At 41.4% G+C, this 26,048-nt stretch overlaps 1 protein-coding gene across 9 annotated transcripts in view; it reads left to right on the top strand.

The window, feature by feature from the left end:
- Positions 1-26,048, top strand: part of gab1 (GRB2 associated binding protein 1) — a 43,695-nt gene that overhangs the window by 16,375 nt on the left and 1,272 nt on the right. For 3 of the 9 annotated variants that reach the window (XM_089006065.1, XM_089006069.1, XM_089006068.1), the window contains 12 exons: positions 13,729-13,857; positions 14,008-14,173; positions 15,880-16,108; positions 16,198-16,290; positions 16,465-16,702; positions 17,653-18,073; positions 18,790-18,884; positions 19,026-19,326; positions 21,765-21,857; positions 22,962-23,055; positions 23,864-23,993; positions 25,911-26,039. In XM_089006065.1, coding sequence (XP_088862191.1) covers positions 13,729-13,857; positions 14,008-14,173; positions 15,880-16,108; positions 16,198-16,290; positions 16,465-16,702; positions 17,653-18,073; positions 18,790-18,884; positions 19,026-19,326; positions 21,765-21,857; positions 22,962-23,055; positions 23,864-23,993; positions 25,911-26,039 — 2,118 coding nt within the window. Of the gene's footprint in view, positions 1-11,534; positions 11,687-13,728; positions 13,858-14,007; positions 14,174-15,879; positions 16,109-16,197; positions 16,291-16,464; positions 16,703-17,652; positions 18,074-18,789; positions 18,885-19,025; positions 19,327-21,764; positions 21,858-22,961; positions 23,056-23,863; positions 23,994-25,400; positions 25,477-25,910; positions 26,040-26,048 lie in introns of those variants that run through there. The other 6 variants (XM_089006070.1, XM_089006066.1, XM_089006073.1 and 3 more) reach the window with 6 other exon arrangements.

Below are 26,048 nucleotides of genomic sequence, written 5' to 3'. Positions count from 1 at the left end.
TAAATAAATAAATAAAAATGCGAATAGAAAATCCGACTTCAGCTTAATAAATAAATAATTACATAAATGAACAAATGAATGAGCAAATAAATATATAGAAATGCAAATATCTAATGACTAACTTGGGGTCTGCTTAATGAATGAATAAATAAAAAGCAATGCATCTGTAGTTAAAAAAGGCCAATTTAAATTAATTTTGACATATTTTCCAAACGTTAATGCACAAAACCATTTTGCAAGGATTATTTCGTAGACACAAAATATTTTCTCCCGTGGGCCGCAAAATGTACAGTTGGCCAAATTATGGATTTGGACCTTGATTTTGACACCTGTAGCTCGCTTGAAATTGTTTTCTTTCGTTCTTCAAGTATCGTGGCACTTGTGCATACCTATTTTTTATAAAGTTTTGCTTTTCCAGAAAATGTGGGTCAGTTTTGATATGGATAGGTGGCTTGATCAATATGAGGGAAATTGGAGTCCATACTATACATTTAAATATCAACATGGCAAAACAGACTTAATCCTCCTTTTGTCTTTCCAATTTATTTTGAAAAAACTACTGGAGTTTCAGTGCGCATTTGGCCCGAGACCCTACTTTTGGAGTCAAAACTGGATTTTGTCAGTGGTCACAGCGAAAGCAGACTCTCTCCAGGCCGAAAGAACGTGTTGAATCCCAACCACGCTGTTTTGACACACGCATGTGACCAAGGCACAGTGATATGACTTAGCCAGACATGCAGTAAAACTTGGCATAAAAAAAAATCAAGGTTGTGACTTATCTGCTGTGTGTGTGTGTGTGTGTGTGTGTGTGTGTGTGTGTGTGTGTGTGTGTGTGTGTGTGTGTGTGTGTGTGTGTGTGTGTGTGTGTGTGTGTGTGTGTGTGTGTGTGTGTGTGTGTGTGTGTGTGTGTGTGTGTGTGTGTGTGTGTGTGTGTGTGTCCGGGGGGGGTCATTCTGTTGGGTCGGGAAGACGCAACAAACGGGAGATATGTCAGGAATGAGAAACATAAGATGGAAACACGCACTCGCACACAAGCGCACAGACACACGTTTTTGCTACATCGTGGGGACCCGGTGTGGATTTGCCCTGTGGGAACCCAATGTCAAACATGAAAAAAAATATATATATATTTAAGATGGACACACACACACACACACACACACTCTCCATAGAGTATGCGGATTGAATAGAGCTCACTGTGGGATTGACAGTCATTTAGCTCATACACTGGGAATTATTTTCAACAGCGATTCCTATTTGGTTCGACAAAGGGGCTACAGTAACCTTTGGGCACTTAATGTCGAGACACACAATGTGTCTGTAGTGTGTGTGTGTGTGTGTGTGTGTGTGTGTGTGTGTGTGTGTGTGTGTGTGTGCGTGTGTGCGCGCGTATGTGTGTGGGAATGAAAACAGCATGTAGTTGTTTAGCCATGTGATTTTTAAAAAATGTGTCTGGCGGTGTTGTTTCTGGCAGCCATTTTAGAGTTAGTCTTCGTGTTTTGGGCAAAAAAAATGCGGACTCGTTTTGGTCACGTTTTAGTCATTCGTATTTGTGATGGTTTTAGTCAAGACAAATTCAAAAAGATCAATTTGAGTTAAAAATACACTTACAAGCTTTCCTTACACCCAATACGAATACCTCTCTGATGTTTTGGATCTTACTGCTACTATTATCATACGAGGAATTCCCCACATTCTTCTCGCGTGTTCCCTTTCAACTGAAAGTGAAGTTGTATCGGCAGAAATGTCACAAGAGAGAGAGCGCGGAGGAGGAGGTGTTGCCCAGTTTCAGGGGACTGTCGACAGGTGTGTCGTGGAAGGTTTGGCAGAGGAAACAAGCCCGGGCAAGCTCTCGGGGCCTCACCTCTTGAAAGTTCACCCAGTGACGTTTACTCCTTTGAGATGAACAGACAAGACATCAGTTTCGAAGTAACCAGGCGTCGCTGTAATGTGTCACAAGTACCCCACTCCCCTTCCCCCTTCTTCCTTATCTACAGCTCCATTTGTATGAGTGGACAAGCTGCTTGCGAGAGAGAAGCTAATTAGATCACGGCCAAGGCAACCTCTCACTGACTGACAAATGTGATTTGTATTCCTTTTTATTGGAGTTGATTGGATTAGACTTTTGGAACCGGGATCAGTTAAGGGTGCCTGCCACACGCAGTGCGGCCGAATAACCAGATCTGAAAAAAAGGAAACAATGCAAAAAAATAAATAACATGCGGCAGAATAGAATATGGATGGTTGTTTTAACGATCGTCAATCAGCTCATAACTACTTGTAGCATCAAACCTGATTAGAAATGCATCCATCTGTTTTTTTTTCGACTGCTCATCCAGATTTGGGTCACAGGCAAAGCATCTTGGACAGAGAAGGCCAAATTTAGCCTCTCCCCAAACCATTTCGTTCTATCTTCTTGAAAAAAGCTTCAGTTTTGTCACACTATCCCTTCATGAATAATCAGTAAAACGAGCTCTAATTATTTTCGATTACTCTGCTGGGCCATTTTCAGGATGCAGTTGACATTTTCCACTTCAGATGCCGAGGGACGAAAATCCCATGCAAATTTAAATACAATATAATACATATTCATTTGTATATAGCGCTTTAACAACAGCTGGAACTGGAACAAAGCGCTTAACATGGACAACTATCAAAAAGAAAATTAGGCATTCACAAAGTTAGTATAAAGCACCATGGAGTGAAACCAAGCTCAATTCTGAATCATGCTGAGTCAAATGCCAAAGAGTAAACATAAGTTTTGAGGCGGGTTTGAAAGATGGGCAGCGAGGGGGGGCTTGCCGCATGTTCAGATGCAGGTCATTCCAGAGAGAGGAACCAGCAACGGAAAAGGCTAGATTCCCCTCTTAGCCTCCATTTAGTTTTTAACACATCTAATAATGTCTGGACAGGCTGACCTGAGGCGTCGGGAAGGTCTGTAGGGGTGGATGAGCCTGGAGAGGTAATTTAAAGAGGACATTTAAATATTTGAAAACAAAGAAGATCTTGAAAAGAACTCTAAAATGTATAGGGCACCAGTGAAGGGATGCCACAGTAGGAGTTACTGTGTATGCTTCCTCTTACTAGTATCAGTCAAGAGGCGAGCAGCAGCATAAATATCTCAAGAAGGAACACTCAATTGGACAGCGTGAGACCAGCGGCATGTTGCCGACTTCTCCAGGTAGTGACAGAAGGGCATCTCGAAGAAGACTTCTCACAGCAGTGTGAAAGGGGCCTTATGATGTGACCTTTGAAACCTGACAAAGACCTGGCAAAATTCCACATGTCAACTTCACCCCCCGCCCCATTCTGTGTTTTTCATACCTTGCGTGCTTGTCATTTTCAACCGATTTAGTCTTCTTCACTGGTCTTCGTTAAGGCTCATGGAAAGTAGGTGGGTGCAGTATTTGGCACGGGCCTGTCATTGAGTGGACTCGTGCCTTGATATTTTTGGTCACCTATCTTGTGAGAATGGCGTAGGCGTGCGCTTTGTGAAGAAGTGTTGCACGGGTTAGGTTGGGCAGTCTTTGCCCAGGGGGAGGCGGTGTGTGTTATTTTCAGTCCATTGTGTCTACTTCCTGTGGGTCAGGGGTTATTGGAGTAGGGTGTTGCAGACTGGACAGGAGTAAAAAGAGGAGGGGAGGGAAGTCGGTGCGGTCGGCAGGAAGCGCAGCCACACTCGACGAAAAACCCAAAAAAACGTGGGGGCCTGGTCGGTGCGCTGCGATTTTCACTCGGACTAAGCCGCCAATCCAAGAAACGTTTTTGAGATCACAAGTAAGTGATTCTTTCTCTATTTTGTCTCTTACTTAACTCGTTGACCGTCGTCCATCTGCAAAGTTGCTAGGTTATTTGTTAACCCCAATGTGCAGGACTTGAGTCAACAATCCGCCAAGAATTGACAGTAGAAGAAATCGTTTGGGACCTGAAGGCAATCTTAAGAATGTTCCAAATCGAACTCATAAAATAACTGTTAATTTCATACATTGCTGCCGTCGACTTTTGCGGCTTGCTCCTTATGGTAGCGCATGGCTAATTTCACGCGACCAACCTAAGATCGCCATCACGGTAGTTTTGTTGAACCTCCTGACACCGGAGGCAGAACCCACAGTCGCAATGCTTGCCATGGCTCAATACATTTCCTTGGCAAACGGTGATACTAATAGTGTGTGTGCCTACCTTAAAATACCCTAAATAGATACTTGTGCTCTTTGCGTCACTGATTTTGGTGTGGTACTCAAAACAAATACTACGATTAATGCTTCTACAAAATGCCATATCAGGATAAAGTATTAGTCATACACTGTTTATCCACCCAAGCATTTTACACGGAATCCTGCAAGGCAAGCGATTGCCACACGGCAAACGGCATCCCGCTACCACGTAATTACCGGTAGTCATTTACAGACCGCCTCCGTTATGACTCTGATACGAGGAAGATTGTTGCCGGGTTGACTCTCCATTCATTGTCATTGCAGGAACAGTGATTTTATTGCCTTTAAAGCTAGAGAACCATTGTGTGGAGTTTATTTAGAATAGCGATGTGGGATGATCCAATAAAAAAACGACAGCTTTATGGATAAATGCAGCATCTGATACTTGCTCTGGAGCTTTTCTGGTTACCGTGCCGCTACATCCAAATCTGAAATTGCCTGTTGATTTTCATGTCTAGCTTTGGTAGACATGAAAACATTGGCATGGTAGCTTTGTTCGGCCTCAGCATCCTAAAGTGAGAATTATATATGGTCTCAACAGGGCTAGTGACTCTAAAGTAGTTTTGCTGCCATTTATAGGGATGCGGGAGGAGGAGTGGGGGTGAAAAAGTTCAATCTTTTCTGGATCCAAGTCAGTTTATCAACTTCCACAATCAAATTGAGCCATTAGCTATAGCATTTTTAGCTAAATAGAAATTGTTTCTAAAGATAGCACCTGCCTCTCCTCACTAAAACAACTGCAGTGACAAAAGGAGGCAAAACAGGAAACTTAGTGTATGTGTGTGTGTGTGTGTGTCAGTGTGTCTGTGTGTGACAGCAACATATGAGCAGGAAGAGTAAAAACACGCTAATTACGCGGAAACTTCCACAAAGGGATGTTATTTTGTCTCGTGTGTGTGTGTGTATTTCTTTTCCTCTTTGGCACTTTCACAACCTATGTGCATGTTTTTGGAATTGCTGCAGGGGTAGTTGGTGACGGAGGGGAGGGTGTGTTTGAGGGGGTGGGGGCAACACCGTGAGCGCTTAAGCGCTACTTTGATGTGACGACGTTGGCCCGTGTTAATGTTTAAACCGGAGTTAATACTTGACCCCCCCTTTTTTTTTAAATCAGCTTTCTTGAGTGCCTGGATCTCGATGTTTTTACGGGCAAGTCAATGGAGGACAACGCACCGAAAAGAAAAAAATGCTTTTTGATGATTGGGGAGAAATTCAACGACTCATTTGTCTTTCCTCCCGCCGCCCTTGGCTTCTCTTATCCCTTCTCGCTCAGTCTTTCCCTCCCCTGCTTTGTTGTGTGACCGATCTAATGAATGATATGGAATGATTCTGTGACAGCGACGCACCTAGCGCCGCCTTTTCGAAGATGAGAGAAGCTCACACGGCGACCTCGGTTGACAATTCAAACCATTGGATTAACTCGCGTGCAGGTACTTGGCAGAAGGCCTTTTCTTCTTGACCTGAAAACTTGACTGTGGTAAGCATTGACAAGTTTGGTTAGAGATGGGGAGGGATGGTGCTTTCAGTCTGCCAAATCTAAAAGATTCACTACTAGGATCGCTCCACATTTTGTTCCAAATTATATCTGACTATAATGTGATTTCCCCCCCCCCCACACACATTAACATAGACCTGAGCGATCCAGAACCAATACCAGCAATTTTGAGTCACTATGTTTCACAAAATACAAATTTTAATTTTTGTTTAAAAATGAAATTGGATTGTTTCTGATTGAATTAAATTTCTTGAGATGCCAGTTTGAATTGCATTTGCTGTGAGATGAAATAATCAGAATTCTTTTTTTTTTTTACACAAGGAAATATTTCACCTTGAATGTACAGTAAAGTATTGTTATATCGATATCGGATATATCGATAGTCCCGGTTATATCGATACTATTTCTATGCACGCGCGGAGAAAATTACATGCAAACAGGGTCGGATATATCGATAGTCCCGGTTATATCGATATTTTTTCGGACTCCCTTGAATATCGATATAACGAGACTTTACTGTAGTTCATTTTTAGTCTGTGGTGAGTTTTCACTATTTGATGTGAACTACTGAAAAAAACCTTTTTCACAACATTCAATGTATTTATTTACTAGCTAGCTAATTCTACTTAAATTTGCCCATGTGAAAATGCTGACTTAATGCTGTGGGTTTTTGTTATGTTCATTTCTAACATACATATTTATTTAGCTAGCTAGCAAGCTAACTCTACTTATGTATGTCTAACATACATATTTAATTATTTACTAGCTAGCTACTGCTACTTAAATTTGCCCATGTGAAAATGCTGACTATATGCTGTGGGTTTTTGTTATGTTCATTTCTAACATACATATTTATTTAGCTAGCTAGTAAGCTAACTCTACTTATGTATGTCTAACATACTATATTTATTTATTTAGCTAGCTAGCTAGCTAACTCTAATTATGTATGTATGTATGTATGTATGTCTAACATGCATATTTATTTATTTAGCTAGCTAGCTAACTCTACCTTTGTATGTTACAAATAAACATAAAAACCCACAGCATATAATCAGCATTTTCACATGGGCAATTTAGTTTGTCACCAAGGACAATCAACTTTACCGACAATGACACTCGATCCATTTTAATTCTGATTTGTTCAACATTTGAGCCAAATTCTGCTGTTCCACTGTACTGTACTAGTAAAACTAAGTCTGCATATATTAAAACCCCAAGTTTTGAGGCACAAGTTGTGTGTGTCTGTTAAAATATGAATAAAAATGTATTGTTGGCCATTATTTAGAAAGTTGGTCGTTTGTTTGAGGTTATCTTTGAAAGGTCTGTGGCCATTTTCTTATCAGGGGTGTCGAGTGCGAATTTCACAGCTGCACATGAAAGGCAAAAGCGACCGCCGGACGGTAACTTGCCAGAAGGTTGTGGCTGATGTAAGGGTGAGGGGGGTAGGTTTGTTTGGATCGCGGCGGTTTATGGATCCATACGTTGTGGACGTGCAGAAATTGAATCTTTGTTGTTGATCCGCCGACTCACCGTCGTAATTCTAGCCGGTGCTAACATAGCTGAGGTTTTTTTTCAGCCTGTAAACAAACACACACATGTGCGCAGGCAGTCTATGCGTTACTCGCGGACGGATGGAAATTTATTTCTGGCAAAAAGCAAGAATATGCGAATGTGACCTCCGTCGAAAATATGCCAGGCCGCATACCACAAGTGCTATCTTTGGTCTAGTGCCAACTTGTTTGGCCTTGTTGTTTTCCGTGAGGGGGGCCGCTGCTCCTGCTGCTGCCGCCGGCTTAGCTTGCTGAGCTAGCAAGCACACAAAATTCTCAGCTTTAAATAAAGACACACAATATGTGACGTTTGTCATCGGAAAGACTGTTTCAGCGTTAAGCTATCAGCATTATAAAACATTTTCTTCAATATACAGGCAAAATAACATTTAATATTCTGAAATATTTTCTACCATCGCACAGTAAGAGCAGAGCTTCAAAAATAGAGCTATTCTCGCTTTGTTTTTTTCTGGAACAAGCAGAATTCTCACCCTTTACTTTCCTGACCCCAGTGTGGGAAGATGGGATGTGAGGATGTGTGGTTTAGTTTTTTTTTTTTATTGTATTTTTTCCACTCGTCCAACAAAGATTCTTTTTTGTTCGCTCAGTCTGAGGCATTAATACGCTTCCTCTAAACATGGGAGCAGCACTCGATTTGGGATGATATTGGATACGTTACAAAGAAGCATCCGTTCAGATCTTAACTTAGATTTGGCCAGCTTTGACTGCGTTTATTATTACGAGTCTCTTTGGCCTCTGTCCACAATTCTGTACAATATGTCACGCATGGCTTAGCTTTTTACAATCACGCCAATACGATGAACCATTATTAACGCAAACCAGAGTGGGATACGCTGGTTGCCGTTTGTCACATCTTAACATGTGGTCCCTACGGAATGTTGACAAGGAATCTTGTGTTGTTCCTGGAGACTGTGCTGAGCGGTTGCGCCTTCTCGGCAGCACGAATATGCCAGCACCATTTTTGATTGGGCGGAATGTCTGTGCTATTTGACTGTCATCGCTGAACAGTTCTGGGGTGATTGTGCCTTTTTGCGCCTGTAATGGGCAGCATTTTCACAGCCCCACTTTGTTCAGCGGAAAGGTCGGTGCTATTGGACAGTCTGCGGTTAGTTGTGTATCGCAGCAATCTACTGTCAGGAGACTTTTTTTCATTGGACCAATTCCAAACAAATATCAATGTCATTTTCAATGTAATATTCCTGATTGGGGTGGAATGTTATTTTTGGAAAGCTAAGTTGATCATGTGGGACTGTAATTTGTGGGACCCCAAAACCTCTGAATGTCGGCAGGAGTTTTCCTAAGTTACACACGCGGGGTGTGTTGAACCCTCGCAAAGAATATCACAATAATAATAATAATAATAATAATTCTGAATGTAGCGCTTCCCCCTGCATCTTTGATGCTGGAAGTCCCCGCTGGCTTCCCGTAGTTAGAAGACAGGTGGGGGCTGGGTGGAATGGTCCGAATGCCGTTGCACTTTTGTCCGCGAGTTAAGCGATTCCTGCTCGATGTAAAAATAGCCCACGGCGCAAGAATCCCAGCCATGTCGCGCAAACAAAGACGGATTTATACAAGTAGCGGCACCAAGTACTGACGAGCTTTTGTCGCCAAGAGGCGACCAGTGCCTAATGTGACGCTGTTTGTCACCCCCTCCTCGCAGAACGCCCTTTGTTCCCTGCGCAGACCCAGTGACCTGATAGTCAGGGCGTATTGGAGGCATCATGCGTACTTTTTGACTGCAGTCAAGCTGAATTGCTGTGTCATGGTAATGAACCGTGGGAGCAATTTTAAGACACAGAATCATGACTCAGGTTAAAACCTCAATCAACTTTGGAGTGAAACCCCTTTGGTGACTTTTTCATGCATCATGTTATGATACATGTTTAAAAAATTGTTTTGGTGAACTTGTTGTTTGGGGGCCATTTAAAAAAAAAAACTTTTAAACAGTTTTACAAATACTGTCAATAAACAGCTGGCACATCATGATTATGTTATTGCTCGATTTTTTTTCTAGAATGCATGTCTCGGCCACAAGGGGGGCAGGCATTAAACGACAGAGTGACCTTTTCACACAAAAAGATGTTCACAGCTTCGAAATAAGTAGCGTTTTATTTTTGTTGTCTGACAGAAAATTGGACATAATTGGGCAGGTTATACCCCTGGCTGTGAGTTAAAGGACAACCGACGCCTCTGACCATTTGTAAAATGACTTCAAATGGCTTCTACTGAGCCTGTTTTACAAAGATGCCACCGCATATAGCTATATTTTACGTTTTAAGACTTGCACTGAATATTCAAGTCTTGTTTTTGAGTTGGTGACGATACCTACCGTGATGTCACGGTAGGTATTGTCACTGACCGAGAAAGTGACACACAATGCATTTTACAGTACAGTACTTTACTTTGTTTGGTCTGAAAACTTTGTGTTGATGGCGAAATTAGAAGGAAAACACATAAATAACGCGATGGTGAATCGTTGTGTGTTGCACCAAGACTACTATTTGAGACGAGCTGACACAAATTCCCAGCAGACAAATCAGCCCATTTCCAACAGTGCTTGGGCGCCATCTTGTGCATTTTCTGGGACGCTACATTCCAGTCCAGATGCCTCAAAATGACACTGAATTACTTCTTTAATCGATTGCAAACATTTATGCTTTCCTCTTCAGAACTATTTGAATCATATTCATAACTGGATGAGTAACAAGAATGCATCTTTTCTGAATCTGAATCTTATGATTCTCGAGCAAGGCTAGACGTCTTGGAGTGACGTCACGAACAAGGGGGCGTGACCTTCGGAAACTGGCCATTTCCGGTTTAATTTTGAAGTAGTTTTTGGACACTTTAAGTCATTTTTATTGGTGTTTTTCATTTTACTAAAAATATCAGCCTGCTTGTTTTGTGTATTTTAGATACTATAAAACGTTTTCCTGATGTCAGTTAGGAAACAAAAAATGGTGTCGGTTGTCCTTTAAGTATTATCTATGTGTTGCTCCGCCGTCAGTGGTCTGTTATGGAATACCCATCAATGAAATTAATCCCAAACATTATTTTGGGGGTAGGTTGGAAATTGCAAGATTTTTTTTCGCCTGTTCAATCACAACAAGTTGTAACTCACACATTATATCATGACTAAATATATTCTGACGTATGCCAAATTTACAGCAGTTGATACACATTTTCTCCATCTCACCCAATGATTTATTTATTTGTTTATTTATGTATTTATTTATTTAGGGGGGTTGCCAGTGTAAATCATGCATGAAACCATTACTGATGCTCTGTGGGTGCACTTGTTAGTTTCTAGCTTGGATAAGATGAGAAGCAAAGATAATTAAAAAATAAAACACTATCATCTGACGTCAATGTGGCCTGGTATTTTTGCGAAGCCTTGAATCATGTCTGGTGATGTTTGCCAGCTGAATTTTTTTTCTTCCAGATACCAGCCGAGATGATATCACACATTTTTACTCATCCGCCTCATGTTTTTTTTAATGCCCACAAAACGGCAGATGAGCCACAGTCCAGATGGTCTGGTTACTCTGACTTCAGGCCCTCCCAATTCTGCATTTGGTTGAGTAAAAACTGATTTAAAAAAGTTAAAATGTAGCAACAGGTGTCATTCCACCTTGGGTATGGGTCTACCTCAGAATTTGGAAACGGGATCAGTCCGAACTTTTCACACGTGTTTCCCTCTTTTTTTCCCCGCTTTATTTCATTCTAAGATTTTGGTCAATTGCCCGGTTGACCAATCGAATTGCGTCATGGGAAAGCTTGGTAAAATGCAGACTTTTATTTGTAAAAGACTTCCCGGCTACAGAAGTGAACTTAGATATGGGCTAGCTTATCATTCCCCGTCAGCGCTACGGTGGACAAGTGTCCAATTTTGATTCAAATTAATGGACCCTCCCTGACGTCCTTTGATAATTGGATCTTGGTGCTCCGTAGCAGAGGTTAACTAGTGTCAATATTCAGGATAAAATTTTTCAGGTTGTCCGGTTCTCCACAAAACGTCTCAAAGGCGTTGAATCCTGATTTCCCCTCTCTCGTTAAAAATGTGACTCAACTCCGTTGGCATCTCAGTTTGACCCATCCTAACCTCAGACCCTCAATACCCCCTCTGTTTGCCCCCCCCCCTCAGGCTGTAGGAATTGGGTGGGACCACTGGATGGTGTCTTCATTCTATCAGGAGACCAGGGCGAAAAAGTGGGAACGAGGGTTTTGGGACAGCTGCGATGCCAGGAAGAGCGGGGGCGGCCGGTCCCCCAACCCTATCCAGCATTGTCCCATGTGGTCTCGTTCCCGAACTAGCGACACGGCATTTCTATGGATTTATTTTAAGATTGGCCACCAAAGATGGAACATACTGAAGAAAAAGCTCAATCGTTGCAGGCTTCATATTCCTGAAGGTATCCCCACAGGAGGGTTGTAGTTACATTTGGTGTCGGATTATTTTGATGCGTCTTTTATGGTATTTAGACTAGCCAATCCAAGTGACTCCTGTGATCCCAAACATCATCACTTGGTTCAGAAAGGTATCCCTGACCATTAAATGGTTAGTTAACGGTGATTGCCTAGACTTGTTTATGGCCAATGAACTGATTTGTTGTTAAAGCGCTATATAAACCAATATGTACTGTATTGTATTGTATTGTATTGTCACCCAAGTTGGCGTTTAGCATGAGCTTAGAAAAAAATCACGGCCACCAGTTACTCGATTGACTATTGATGTCTTAAATATATGCGGTAGATCATGATGAACTGCTTTTGTTGGCTGTACATTTTATGGCTTCTTTTTTTATTCCGGTAGAAGTATTTTTGAATTTGTGAACACCCTCACACTTATTGTTGTAAGCTCATTTGTGAATGAGTGTCACATCTCCAGTTTTAATAATGGTCTTAAATCCTGTGTCTGGTTTGTTTATTATACTGAAACTGCTTACTGTCCTCATTGGTATTGTCCTCATCATTGTCTTCATCCACAATCCCCAGGCTGTTCACCGGGCTACGTTATTTTGTAACCGTAGCTCTATATCACCTTTAAATCCCCAAGTGCGTAACTTGACCTAAAACGGTTGTTTCATTTTCAGAGGGCAAAGCGAGAGACTTCCCTTTCTGCACACAATAACAATAACACAAATGATTTGGTGTGAGTTATTTTTGTATGTTTGTTTAATCACAGGAAGGCTCAATATATTTTTAAGTTGGGTGCAATCAATGCTTACATAACAAAACAATTGTTTGTGTTCCTTTTACTTATAATATGAGAATTTAATTTTCGGATGATAGTGACTACCTTTAACGCGTGCACCTCCATTCAGTGATCAAGCGCTGGTCAGACCTCTGGCAATGTTTTTCCCTGCCCGAGGGGACAGCATTTGCCTTTTGTACAGCCGCCCCCATTTCTAGCTCAGATGACTCCAGACCCATATAACTTAGATATAGAAGAACTGAAAGACGAGAGTGTAAGGTTTCCTACGCTGCATTGAATGTTTATGTTGTCCTAAAACTCAATATTCTGTGGGTCCTGCAATTTGTGTAAAAATGACAAAAACCTTGGCACTTGATTGGACACATTTTTTGCACATCGTCTGGCAGTGAATTAGTTTAGGGCTTAGAGTGCATTTGGACTGTTTTGAAATGGATGCACTCAGCGATTCAGTGGTTTTAACTCATTGAAATGGAAAACGGACCATTGTAGGTCTTTTTGTTTTGACTGGTGGTAAAATTTTAATGGCGTTCGGGAAGTCTGTGGCTGAGTCTTGGCCTGCTCACAAAGAAAGACCCCGGAAAAGCTAGTGCTTGTCCTCAGGCTTCAGCACTTGTCGTTCCCAAAAGTGACAATAAACAAAGCTCGTTGTTCAAATTCAGCACACAGAGTTATGTATGCGTCCTTATCTGTCCAAGCTCTGTGTTTTCTTATGTAACAGTTCTGCTGACTGAAATCACAAAAGGCATGTCGTGGAGCGCCATTCCTGAATTTGTTCGAATTTTGGTTTTTCTTGCTGGAGTGCCAATAAAACGCTGGTCGGACTTGCGGGGGTGCCAATAAAACGCTGGTCGGACCTCTAGCAATGTTTTTCCCTTCCACGAGGGGGCAGCATTTGCCTTTTGTTCATGTTAGCGCTTTGTTACATCTTCAACTGTTGTTAAAGCACTATATAAATCAATATACTGTATGTATTGAATTGTATTTTGTACGGCCGCACCCATTTCAAGCTCAGACAACTCCAGACCCATATAACTTAGTTATTAACTCTTTTTCCGATGATAGAAGAGAGTCTAAGGTTTCTTACGCTGAATTGAATGTTGATGTAGTCCTAAAACTCAATATTTTGTGGGTCCTCCAATTTGAGTGAAAATGACAAAAATCCTGGAACTGGAGTGGACACATTTTTGCACATCGTCTGGCACTGAATGAGTGAATTCACTTTTTTTTTTCATTATGCAGGCATGGAAGAAGCGGTGGTTTATGCTTCGCAGTGGCCGTTTGACAGGTGACCCAGATGTGCTGGAGTACTACAAAAATGACCACGCCAAGAAGCCCATCCGTGTGATTGACCTCAACTTGTGCGAGCAGGTGCACACTTGTAATTTTTTCATTTTTATTCCAGTAAATTCATTTTATTATTTTTTTAAACACCAAAGTCGCATGAAATGACCTTACAGGTCACGTAAATGTCACCTCCGTTGAACGTGCTAACAAATCCCATCCCTTGTCTCTCCTCAGGTGGATGCCGGGCTGACGTTCAACAAGAAGGACTTGGAGCACAGCTTCATTTTTGACATCAAGACCATCGACCGTGTCTTCTACTTGGTCGCTGACACGGAGGAGGAGATGAACAAGTGGGTACGCTGCATCTGCGACATCTGCGGCTTCAACCCTACCGATGAGGGTAAGAACCATATCTCTTTATGTACATTCCTTAATTGGAGCAATTTTCTGTATCCCCTCATATTTCGGCAAACAGTCAAAGTCACCAATGCGCTTTCAGATGTTTTTCGAAAGGGCCAAAACAGTCGGACGCAAAACAAAAGCTTTTTAACTGACTTTATTATATAAATGAATAATGATTATATAAATGATTATTCACCATAAATAACAAGTTTTGGGCTAATTAATACCGCTAATTTATTGACTCTTTTTATATGATATTGTCAGTCTTATAACGCTAGCTTCGGTTAAAAACAGCCGTGATAGAGCGTGCGGAAGAATAAGCCGTTCGGGACAAACATTCTGGCACACGACCTCGCGGTTCTTCTCACAAAAGAATGTCCTTGGTTCTTTCTTCTGCTCTCGCTCGTGCTCGTGATTGCGGTGGCGTGTATGTGTGTGTGCCGCTCAAACGCTAAATCATGGCGCGGATGCTACGAGACGGTCGGAGAGAAGTAAGAGTGGGAGGTGGCGATGTTCAACGGGCACCCTGTGATTCAGTGCGGGGTGAGCAAGCCCGTGCACCTTGAACGGTGAAGAAAAGTTGTCATCGAGAATGCGGATAAAGTCATTAGGGTGGAAGTGGAGAGGTAGAAAAAGCTGCTCTTGGTGTTCAGTTTGAAATCATCACAACACACAGTCAAAATTTTGTGTGAATAAATTATTAGCTTCCAGTACAAATAAATAGAATAAAATTAAAATTACAAACATTCAATGTCTATGAAACCAAAGAGTTTGATTGTTGGATCAGGTGCTAATCTGTATTAAAATGCAGATGGATTGGTTTATGGCCAGGCAGTCAGCTAGATAGTTAGCTGGCTCGCTAGCTAGCTAGATAAGCTGGCTAGTTAGATAAGATAGCAAGGTATGATAGCTAGCCAGCTATATATGGTAACTAGCCAGCTAGATAACAGAGCTAGCTAGCTAGATAAGATAGCTCGAGTAAATAAATGAATGTAATTTAATTTAAAAAATCACAACATATAGTCAAGTTCCGAATCGGCATGTTAGGTTGTTCATCGGTGTCTTCGTCTTCCAGCCAGTCATCCGATGCGACATGACCTCCACTCTGTCTTTCATTTCCTCCTACACGCCAAGAGAACGGTTGCACAAATAAAAGGTTGGAAAACTTAATTTCCTGTCCCCACGGCTTCTAAGTATCATCGTGTGGCCTTTCTTTGTGTCATATTTAATGTCAAGATGGCACCTTCAACAGCTGTTGCCACCCAGATCACATGCATACCGAAGAGGGATGACTGGCAGTCATATAAACCACCTTAAATTGTGTTTGTTTCAATAATTTCAATAGAAATTTACTTGAGATGACACATAATCTTCATAAACTAAACTAAGACAATCAATGTTGGGTAAATGTCCTTTCTATCTGTCAGTGAATTTACACAAACTTTTGAGGTTCATTTTAAACATATGTAAGTGTTGCTATACCTCCATAGCTACAAACAAAGGTCAGTTGTTTGAGAATTTCGTGAATTTCGTGAAGTGTGTGTGCCTTTATTTACATTTTCTTGAAAAATACAAAAAAAAAATAAAATGAACCATTTTAAAATGTGTTTAAAAACTAAAACTTAAGTCATGAAAAAAGCATAAGTCTATTCCACCTGAGCTAAAATGGCTGCCACCGTCTTTCCTCCGCTGTCTTTATTCAAGAGGCTGCCAAAGCTGGCCATCAGTCGGCCATCGGGGGCCTGGTGGTGGATACCCCTCCGCATACGGCGCTCGCTAACGCAGTGGGCCCTTTGGCGGGGTTGCTGACCGCCATGCCGCCTCCCTACCAACCGGTCAGCGTGCGCCATCTTGACTCCCAATCCAGCACGGAGGAGCCCCAGGATTACTTGTGGCTTGTCAATTGTGAGAGCAAAAAGCCAGACCCCAACAGGTAAGACCCCTCCAACCCCCACCTTTGCACTTTTCTCCCTGCGTTGCTTTTTCTTCCACCTTTCTTCATACCTGCTACGCCTCGTGTAGCTCGATGTTGCTACGCTTGTCTCTGGAAGGAGACCAGGAGTATTTGCTCCTGGGGGAGTGCGAGAGCAGGACTCTTCCTCCACAGGCTAGTCTGTGAGTGGCCGGCTATTCAGCTTGAAAGTTTGCGGTGTTTCTAAACTAATACACATTTCCACATCTTCCAGAAGATGGTTTCTTTCCATTTGAAGTGTAAAGTAATGAGTAAAGCTCCATAAACCTTCACCTCAACTCAAACGTCCCCCTCCCCTTCCTGCGTTCTCCTCTCAGAGCCCACGCCGAGTGTTCCAAGTCTACCTCTTCCGAGACGGACCTGAACGACAACGTGCCGTCGCACCGAACGCCCACATCGTCCACATCGTCCACCAAACACAGCTCTCAAAACGGCTTCTTTCCTGGGCACCCGGCCCCGGCCTCCGCTTCGTCTCTGTACGACTCCCCTCCGTCGCGTGGCGCCTCCCTTCTGAGTGACAACGGCCTTTACCACCTACCCCGCAGCTACTCTCAGGTAGGAGTAAATTTCTGGTGAATTTACGGGGCCATCTTTTCATGGATGAATTTTTGTTTATCATGACTCAAATTTATTATCCATGCGATTACTAGCAGAAAAGGGATCAAGCGTGTTGCTCGCGCGGCGAGTATTAGCATCGCGAATCTCTCTCACTCACTCTCTCACCACTAAAGTAGTAACTGTTTAAAATCAAGGTAAAATAAATACAAGCCAAAGATAAGAGCGGTATTCATTCACGCTTTGAACATGTGCAAGGTTGTAACGCAGCAAATGGGGGGGCTGCAGCAAAATGAAAGCTGCCAGGCGTTTGAATTTGATATTTACAAGGTCGCTTTGTACTAAAAAAACAAGGAAGAGGAGTGTTCAAAGCGCAGAGATGAAGAGCAATGGCAGTCGTTTGGAGCAGTTGTTTTAAGTGTGGAATGAATGCGGGAAATTAATGATTCATTGTTTTTATTCATTCGTAATTTCAATATCCAAATAATATTCATTATTATGACTTTTTTTCTCTCCAATATTCGCCCAGCACTAGTAAACAAGGCCCGCACTCCATAAGGAACTTTACAATGCAATTGGATTTTGTTAAAACATTGCCAAAATGGAAGTGCCTTGCCTTATAAAACTAAATTTCAAATATACAACGTATTTTTCAAAATTTTATATTAACTAATTCACTGCCAGACATGTGCAAAACTCCAGTGCCAGAGTTTTCGTCATTTTCACTCAAATTGCAGCACCAACAGAATATTGAGTTTTAGGACTACATAAACATTCACATCAGCGTAAGAAACTTTAGAGTCTCTTCTTTCATCAGAAAAAGAGTTCATTGCTAAGTTATGAGTCTGGAGTTATCTGATCTTGAAATGGGCCGGCTGTACAAATTGCAAATTCTGCCCCCTCGTGGAAGGCAAATAAACATTCTCAAAATCTTACCTCCCCTCTTTTAGGACACCGTGCTTCTCCCCAAGTCTGCCTCGTCCCCCACGTCCCACCCGGACCTCGGCGGCGAGGGGTCCGAGCTGTACGTCTTCAACACACCCTCGCGGAAGGCCTCCGTGGAGTCGCAGATGCGCAACCTGTCCATCAGCTACGACATCCCGCCCACGCCCGGGGCAAACTCTACCTACCAGGTCCCCCGCACTTTGTCGTCCTCGGAGGGAGGCGGGGACGTCGTGCCCCCTCCCAGGCCACCCAAGCCCACCTCCGGACCCCCGCCGCCCCACGCCGAGCGCTCCCCCACAGACACTTACTACTTGCCTCGCTCGGCCTCAGAGACCGACGGAAACTACTGTGTGCCGACAAGCGCCGGGAATAAAGCTTTACGCAGCAACACGATCGGAACTGTCGACTGTTCGCGGCTACGCAAAGGTTTGTGTTCTTCTGACATTTATTTATTTGGGGAAATCTGCTCAGGAGTGTTATCAGGCCCATATTGACGGAAAAAAAATATTACTCCGATATCCTACTTGCCTCAATCATTTTTGTACGTTTTTTGAAAACTGAAAAAAATTAACATATGGGTCCAGGTTCTTCTATTCAACGTTTCACAAATTACCAGGATCTAGATGACTAATAATCTACGTCACTGGTGTCAAAATTGAGGCCCAGAGGCCAGATCTGGCCCAACACATCATTTTATGTGGCCCGGGAAGGCAAACAATATATTGTAATCTAGCTGGCTATCTAGCGAGCTATCTATTTGCTGTCTATTAGCTATCTAACTAAATAGCTGGCTATCTATTTGCTGTTTATTAGCTATCTAACTAACTGGCTGATTGTCTAGCTATCTATGTATTAGCTAACTATCAAGCTAGCTATCTATTAGCTAGCTATTGATTAACTAGCTATTAGCTAGCTAGCTAGCTTTCTATCTGAGTTATTTCGGGTTGAGTGAACGCTGGCGCGTGTGGTTGCCGCTGCTCACCCACAGAAAAAAAAACTTATGCTGTGACTGTAAAGTGACCTTGAGAGTTTTGAAAGGCGCTTATAAATGAAATGTATTATTATTATTATTATTGGCATTGAAATTATTACTATTATCATTATTAGTTTTATTATTATTTTGTTTTTGTTATATTTTTTAGATTTTGGTTCCCAGGACTGCTACGATATTCCCAGATCATTCCCATCTGACAAGAGCTGCTCATTTGACTTCAATGAAAGTTTCAACAGCTATTTTGTGAGTTGTACACGTCCACAACTACTTTATGACCGCACGCACACACGCAGACACACACACAGCCATCTCACCACAAAAGAAATATATATATATATATATATTTATTTTCCTTGTAACTGCAAATTCACCGGTGATTTCTAGAAGAACAAAGGCATGGTGCCCGTGGGCAGCCAGTCCACTGAGGACGTGGACCAGAATTACGTTCCCATGAGCGCCAACTCCCCATCCCACCATCATTCAGGCAGCCTGTCTGAGCCCATTCACGAGACCAACTACGTGCCCATGACGCCAAGCACCATGGAGTTCTCTTCGCTGGGCAAGCAAGTGCCACCGCCTGCCCACATGGGCTTCCGTTCCAGTCCCAAGACGCCACCGCGAAGGCCCATGCCCAGCGATTGCCAACCGCCACCCGTGGACCGAAACCTCAAACCGGATCGCAAAGGTGGGCTCATGCTATTTCGCTGTTATGGTGGTACCTCCAAGGTCCGACGAATCATCATGTTGAATTTGGCTCACTGCATGGGTGATTTTTTTCTGAAACTGTTTCACCAATGACTGAGACAATTACGCTACCATAAAAGTGGATGTCACTATTAAGATATGACCAAAGCTACTTGCATCAATATTAATATTATCATTTTTACTTGTTAAGTAATTCATTTTAAAAATATACAAATATTTTTTCATGCAACTTTAGTCTCATCAAAATGCACATTTTTACTCTTAATATTTTATTTTTTTCAGCAATTAATGACCTTTTTATTCATAATTTTTCTGTTATAAAAGAAACCTCTTAAAATGTCAATTTTTTTCCCTGGTCCCACTTATGACAAATGAATGATTTTATTTATTTAGTTATCTCATGAAAACAAATCTTTTATTTTTTTTTCATGAAATTTAAACATATCTTCCGAATAATATTATAACTTTATTCTTGTAAAATTAAAACTAAATTCCAAATTTATAATTTTCATCCTCATTAAATTACAAAATGGATTAAGTGTAAAATGACCTATTTTGTGTATGTTCTATTTTCAATTTAATAGAGGAAAATTATTGTTCTTCCTTGTAAAATTGTTTTGTAGCATAAAAGTACAATTTTACTCAATTTTTTTCTCGATTTTTAAAATTAGAATTAAAACATTTTTCTCATGGAATTCTATATCTATTCTGTTCTAATGTTAACATTTGCCTTTGGCCATTTTTGTCTTCTAAAAGTACAGTTTGCTGTAATTTAACTTTTCTATTTTTCTATTTTTTTTTTGTTGCAATGTTACAAATTATCTTTCAACATTTTCATTTAAAAAGATGCCTCTATTTTTGGAAGCTATCCAAAAATATACTTGCTTGTTCAATTTCACACTCGCCGGGTCAGCATTTTAATATTCATATAAAAAGTACATTTTCCGTCGTAAGACCACTTTGCAAGAACTTGAAGGTACCACAGTCGATCGTTTGTGGGTGCACGTCTGAATTTGCAGTACACGTCCCTGACCAACCATTTTTATTTTTGACCAAACTAATGTGTGTGTCTGCTTGCAAGTCAGTTCTCAATTGCTTTAGGTCGCAAATGTTCTAACCTGCCCATCTTCCCACACCACATAAATGAATTTGAACTCTGGCGACATCCTCTGAGAATCCAAAACACACCCCGGGCACCTGAAACCGACGCGCTGCAGCTTTGTTTAGCTAGAAGCGGTCTGAGGTGGAGGCAAATGGTTGTTAGGTTCTTTCCTCGTGCCATGGGGTGGTTCAACTCAGAGTGGTCACCTTCCATCCCCTTTGTTTCCCGCGTGTGAATAGAACTCTTTGATGAGGAAGCCCAAAGCGAGGGGGGCTGAGTAAAAGGGGCCGGGGATGGCGGGGTGGTGTCAGAGAGGACATTGAAGTCGGATGCGGAAATCCAACAAGGAAAAAAAGACTTGGGAGAGGCTTGAATCCTAATCCTGGAAGAGTTGGAGGGGGTTATCCGTATTCAGATTTTTGTGGTACAGTTTTCACAGTTGCAACAAGGAAGGAACATAGTAGCCAAGCGACAGGAAGCGTAATGGCCCACGTCAATTTGGTAAAATCACTACAGAATTCTCATAAATCCACACCTGATATCATAAAATGACGATTCGCGTGTCATATTGATGAATCTTTCTTGAACCATTCCATCATTACACCTGTATAAAATCGTTGTTTTTCACATCATACTGTTATTTTTATCAAGTTATGATGCGAGTGAAATTATGTTTAAAATGTTCTTCATATTCTGACTTTATTCTGACCTGAAAAATAGAGCCTTATTTATTTTTTTGCGTCAATGATCTCGTAAAATTCTTCTTGTAATATTCAGAACTTCCTTTGGACCTCATCCAACGGTAGTATTGATGATTCTTTGGGACTTTCTATTCTTGTTACATTGCAACTTTATTCACCCGAGAGTCATTCAGACCGAATCTATTAGAGAAACAAAGGACAGTTAATAGCCTGTCTCAACTATTTAAAATTTACTTTGGATGGACTGAGTTAATAATCTAAAACATTGTAAATTGTCAATCTTGCATGAGCGCCATGTCCGTGTCAGTTGAGAACACATCACTTTCTCCCCCACCGCAATACGCCTCCGAGGACTCGCCGTGCTTCGGCACAGCTCGTCATTGCATGCACAGCAGTGATGTCAGTCTTTGTGTGGGAAGCCGTTTGGCGCATGTTTTTTCAGGGTTGGCTGAGGGGCAGCATGGCTCTTGTGTTTCCATGGCAATCATAATCAAGGGTGGTGCATGGAAAATGGTGGAGGCGGTGGCTTGATTTGGACATCCAGTCGCTTTGCATGGCATGGAAGTTGGCAATGATGTGATGATTGAAATGATTCCATCTTCTTTCGCCATTCAGGTCAAAGTCCGAAAGTAATAAGAGCAAAGGGTGTCGGTTTAGAGCGAACCGACTCCCAAACTGTAGGGGAGTTCCCGCGGGGACGACGCAAGGGTAGGTACCCCTCACAACCAATGAAGTCCGCTTGTCTTTCTTTTGACATGTTTGCGTGTTGACAATGGTGTTTGCGTTCTGTCGTGACTGTCATAAATGACCAACATTTTCCCCCTTTCGATTAGGGTGCAAAACTCTGATTAGGTCTCTCGTTTGAGTGGGTTACACCATCATTACTAACTCTTTGCTAACTCTTATTTAGACACTCATCAAAATCACCATAAACGTGTAATTTTCTCCATACTTCTGTATAATCCAGTTTAGCTGGTATTTGTTATCATCTGAGTGAATAATAATAATAAAGATTCAAAACATTACAATAAAATATTGATGCTTTTAAGTACTGGTTTAAAATCGCTTCTCTCTTCCCCAGATCTACGATTAAGGGTTTTTAACTTTTGCTTTGAAATCCATTTAACTTTATTTCAATGTTGTTTAATTACAGCATGTGAATCCTTTTTGAGTTACGTTGTGGATGAAGCGCACCGTGAATTAATGATTCGATGTTATCACAATTCCAAGGACTGTTTTGGGTTTAGTATTGGTATATAAAATTATAATATAATAATAATGGCTGTAATATGATGTCAAAGTCGTGTTCGTATGAAAAAAAATATTCACAAAATCAACAAAAATACATCGAAACAGACACCTGTTCATGGCCACAATTGCCCTCAAGTCACGAGAATAGTGGCTAACAGGTTAACTAGCAACCACCCCGTGAACTCTCTACTCTCATTCGCTGAATCGCCTGTCACTCAACATACCAGACCACGCCTTTTAAAGTTATACTCAGTGATTCAGGAACGGAGTCCCAATAGCTTTACCTGTGTCAGTGGCCTTATATTTGACATAAAGTGAAATATACCTCCAATACTCATTCATATTATCAAATAAATAACAACGCACCCCTTTATCGAGTAAATAACCATTATTTTTAGATATTGGCCTGAGGTGAATCATATCACTCGCTGCTTGCATGCCCGACACGTCAGGCTCAAATGAGTTCTCAAATGAACCCCCAACCAACGTTGCCTTGTTTTGCTTCATATTCCAACAAAGTTAGCCGCCGTGTTGTGTCAGTGACCCGTTGTGTTGTTTCAGGGAAACCTGCTCCACTGGAGATCAAACCACTGCCTGAATGGGAGGAGTCCTGCACTCCGGTCCGTTCCCCCGTTACTCGCTCCTTCGCTCGGGAGTAAGTGCAACAGTTGTCGACGTATTCATTTATTATGATTGTTTTTTTTTTTCTTCAAATGATAAAGGTGACGAGAACAAAAGGGTGTGTTCACACAATTACGACGTATGATAATGTATTGTGTTTGCTCTCACGCATTAATTCGCCAAATATGTAGCTGTAAGAATAATCCCCTTTGAATTGATAAAAAAAATTATATACTGTATTTTTCCACTAGATGGCAGTGCGGTTATTTTTATGAGTATATCCGACAGCATCGTCTGACTCGTCTTGCCCTTTACTGAGTTATTATTTAGAAAGTGACAGAATATTTGTGGATATAGAAATTATATAAATATATTTTCTGCAGTTAGACATGTCAAAAATGATGGCCACTCCCAGAGTAGTAAAATGGCTTATTATTATTATTAGTAGTAGTAATATTAGTGGTATTTATTTATTTGTGTGAGATTTGGTCACTTTCTTCCTTGAGGTTTTTTTTTTTTTGTGGGGGGGGTCTCAGGAAATGCCCCAAGTGTGAACACATCCTTTGTTTTGTTTTTTAATACACCGTTCTGTAGTGGATACTAAAGCAGCCACTAACCTTTCATGTATTCGTGTAGTTGATTTTGGTGACCACAGCACGGCTCATCTCGGGGATCCCCCAACGTTTATGTAACACTGCCCGCCGAGCGCTATTTTTGTATCAGATGTCACGCAGGGGCTGTTGCGTTTTTCTTTATTTTTTTTTATTTTTTTTTTGCCAAAGAGGGGCTGTGTGTTTGCCCGGTCAGTGTGTTTGTGTGTAAACATTGTGAATGCTGCTCAGTCTCTCTAGGTTCCCCATGCCCGCCCGGCCCCCGTCAGTGCATAGCACCGCCTCCAGCACTGACTCCGAGGACAGTGATGAGAATTATGTAGCCATGCTCTCTAATATGAAGAACCAGTCAGATGAACCAGTATGTAAACACACAACTATCTATGTTTGAAATACATTGCACACATGATTAGAAATTTTCAAATATGATCGTTTTTATGGGTTACTGTTAAAAGGTGCTACCTCCAATTTCTTCAAATACCTCATTGATGACTTTTATTATCTGGTGGAATTATATATATATATTTTTCCTACGTATGTCATTTTCAACAACAAAGTACAAAATATTGTAATATATAACATGTAATCTAGTGTGCATTTTAGTGTACTAAGATGAAGGTATCAGATGTGACATCACATGTATAAGATTCCAATTGATATGACGCACACGCATATTATATCTCGCAATATGTGGCAACTGAGCTAAAAATACTTTGCAACGTGTACAAGACATAATGCTAAAAGTCCAAAAATAAAAGGCCTCCCGACACTCATTCGCAAACCCAAATTTAAAATGATGCAATTTTAGACTTTCCTATGTGATTGCATCATATGCGTTCCCTTAAAGAGACAGTGGCCCAATTGTCAAGTCCCTGCTCATCTCCCAAAGCCAAACATTGACAGTCAGTGTGATGGACACTCCAGATGGACTCCTCCTTTTTTTTGCTCCTCTTCCACTTTGTTCTATTTTGCTTTTTTGATTCTCTTATTCCTCTTACTTTTCAGGTTTTCAGTTCTGGGAAGAAATGTTATATTTTGGTTGTGCGTGTGTGTTTTTAACTTTTATCCTTGAATGGAATTCCTTTTAACTCATTCACTGCCATCCCATAATTTATTCGGGAATTGAAAAGCATGACATGGTGCGCCATTCCCGAATTTGTTCAGATTTTTTTATTTTGCGGGGGTGTCGATAAGGCGATGGTGAGACCTCTGGCAATGTCTTCAAATCACTCATACATCAATCATACATCAAAATGTATGTATTGAAATAAAATGTATTATTATTATTATTATTATTATTATTATTATTATTACTGTATTTTGCACAGCCACCCTCATTTCAAGCTCAGATAACTCCAGGCTCATATAACTTAGGAATTAACTTTGGTCTAATGGAAGAAGAAAGTCGATGGTTTCTTTCACTGAATTGAATCTTTATGTAGTCCTACATCTCAATATTCATTGGGTTTCCCAATTTGAGTGAAAATGACAAGAACCCTGGCACTGGAAATGTTTCCACTCATTTTTGCACATCGTCTGGCAGTCAATGAGTTAACATCCGCAAAGTCATTGTGATGTTCTGTTGCTGTTTTTGAAAGGCTTTTTGTTCTCCCTTTTTTTCCTCCAGCCACTCACCAACTTCCTTGCCGCTCAGTTAACCCCTTTTGATGTTCATTTTTTGCCTACATTTGTTTCTTTACCTTCTCTTGTCTTCTTTCCTCCGGCTGCCCCTTCCTCCCATTTTTTTTTTTTATGGGGGTGTTCTTAGAGATGAGTCCTTCTACTGCACGGTCCCCATCACCCCCGTAAAGAGGGAGGTGGAGGAACTTGACACCATAGAGGAGGTGAGCAGGTTGGCCTGGTTTGGAACATGTCAGAGCCACTGATTGGGTGTTTGGTGTATCTTGAAGTGGATTTTTATTTAATTTTTTTTCATTTGATTTTGATTTTTCGTGGTGATTAGAGGTGTTGGTTGCACGTTATCTTGGTTAGCATTTCACCATCCTCGCTCTAATGACTCCACCTTAAAGATAGTTTGCACAATTAACACACCGCCGAGGTCCGATTACATTGTGTTGTCACAATGGCGCAAATTTTTGGGGGGAAAATCATATTTTTTCTATTTTTGACTCACAGTGGACCAGCCAAAGTCTTTCATCTGAAAACATTTTTTATTCTTATTGTGACAGCACAAGAGTGCCTTTTTTAAATCACTGTCGATGCCTTGTTCCCCTCCCGACAATAACATTTTTTTTTCTTTGCGTGACTGCAACTGTAGAGCACAAAACTAGGCGCCCCGATGACGATGGATGGCGGGAGCAGCCCCATGGTGAAGCCCAAAGGAGACAAGCAGGTGGAGTACTTGGATTTAGACCTGGACTCGGGCAAAACCACTCCACCTCGGAAGGTTTGTAAA

The sequence above is a fragment of the Hippocampus bargibanti genome, linkage group LG10 (assembly GCF_051943395.1).
Source record: "Hippocampus bargibanti isolate YZ-2025 linkage group LG10, ASM5194339v1, whole genome shotgun sequence".
Lineage (NCBI taxonomy): Eukaryota > Metazoa > Chordata > Actinopteri > Syngnathiformes > Syngnathidae > Hippocampus > Hippocampus bargibanti.
This window is presented reverse-complemented; position numbering and strand designations above follow the sequence as displayed.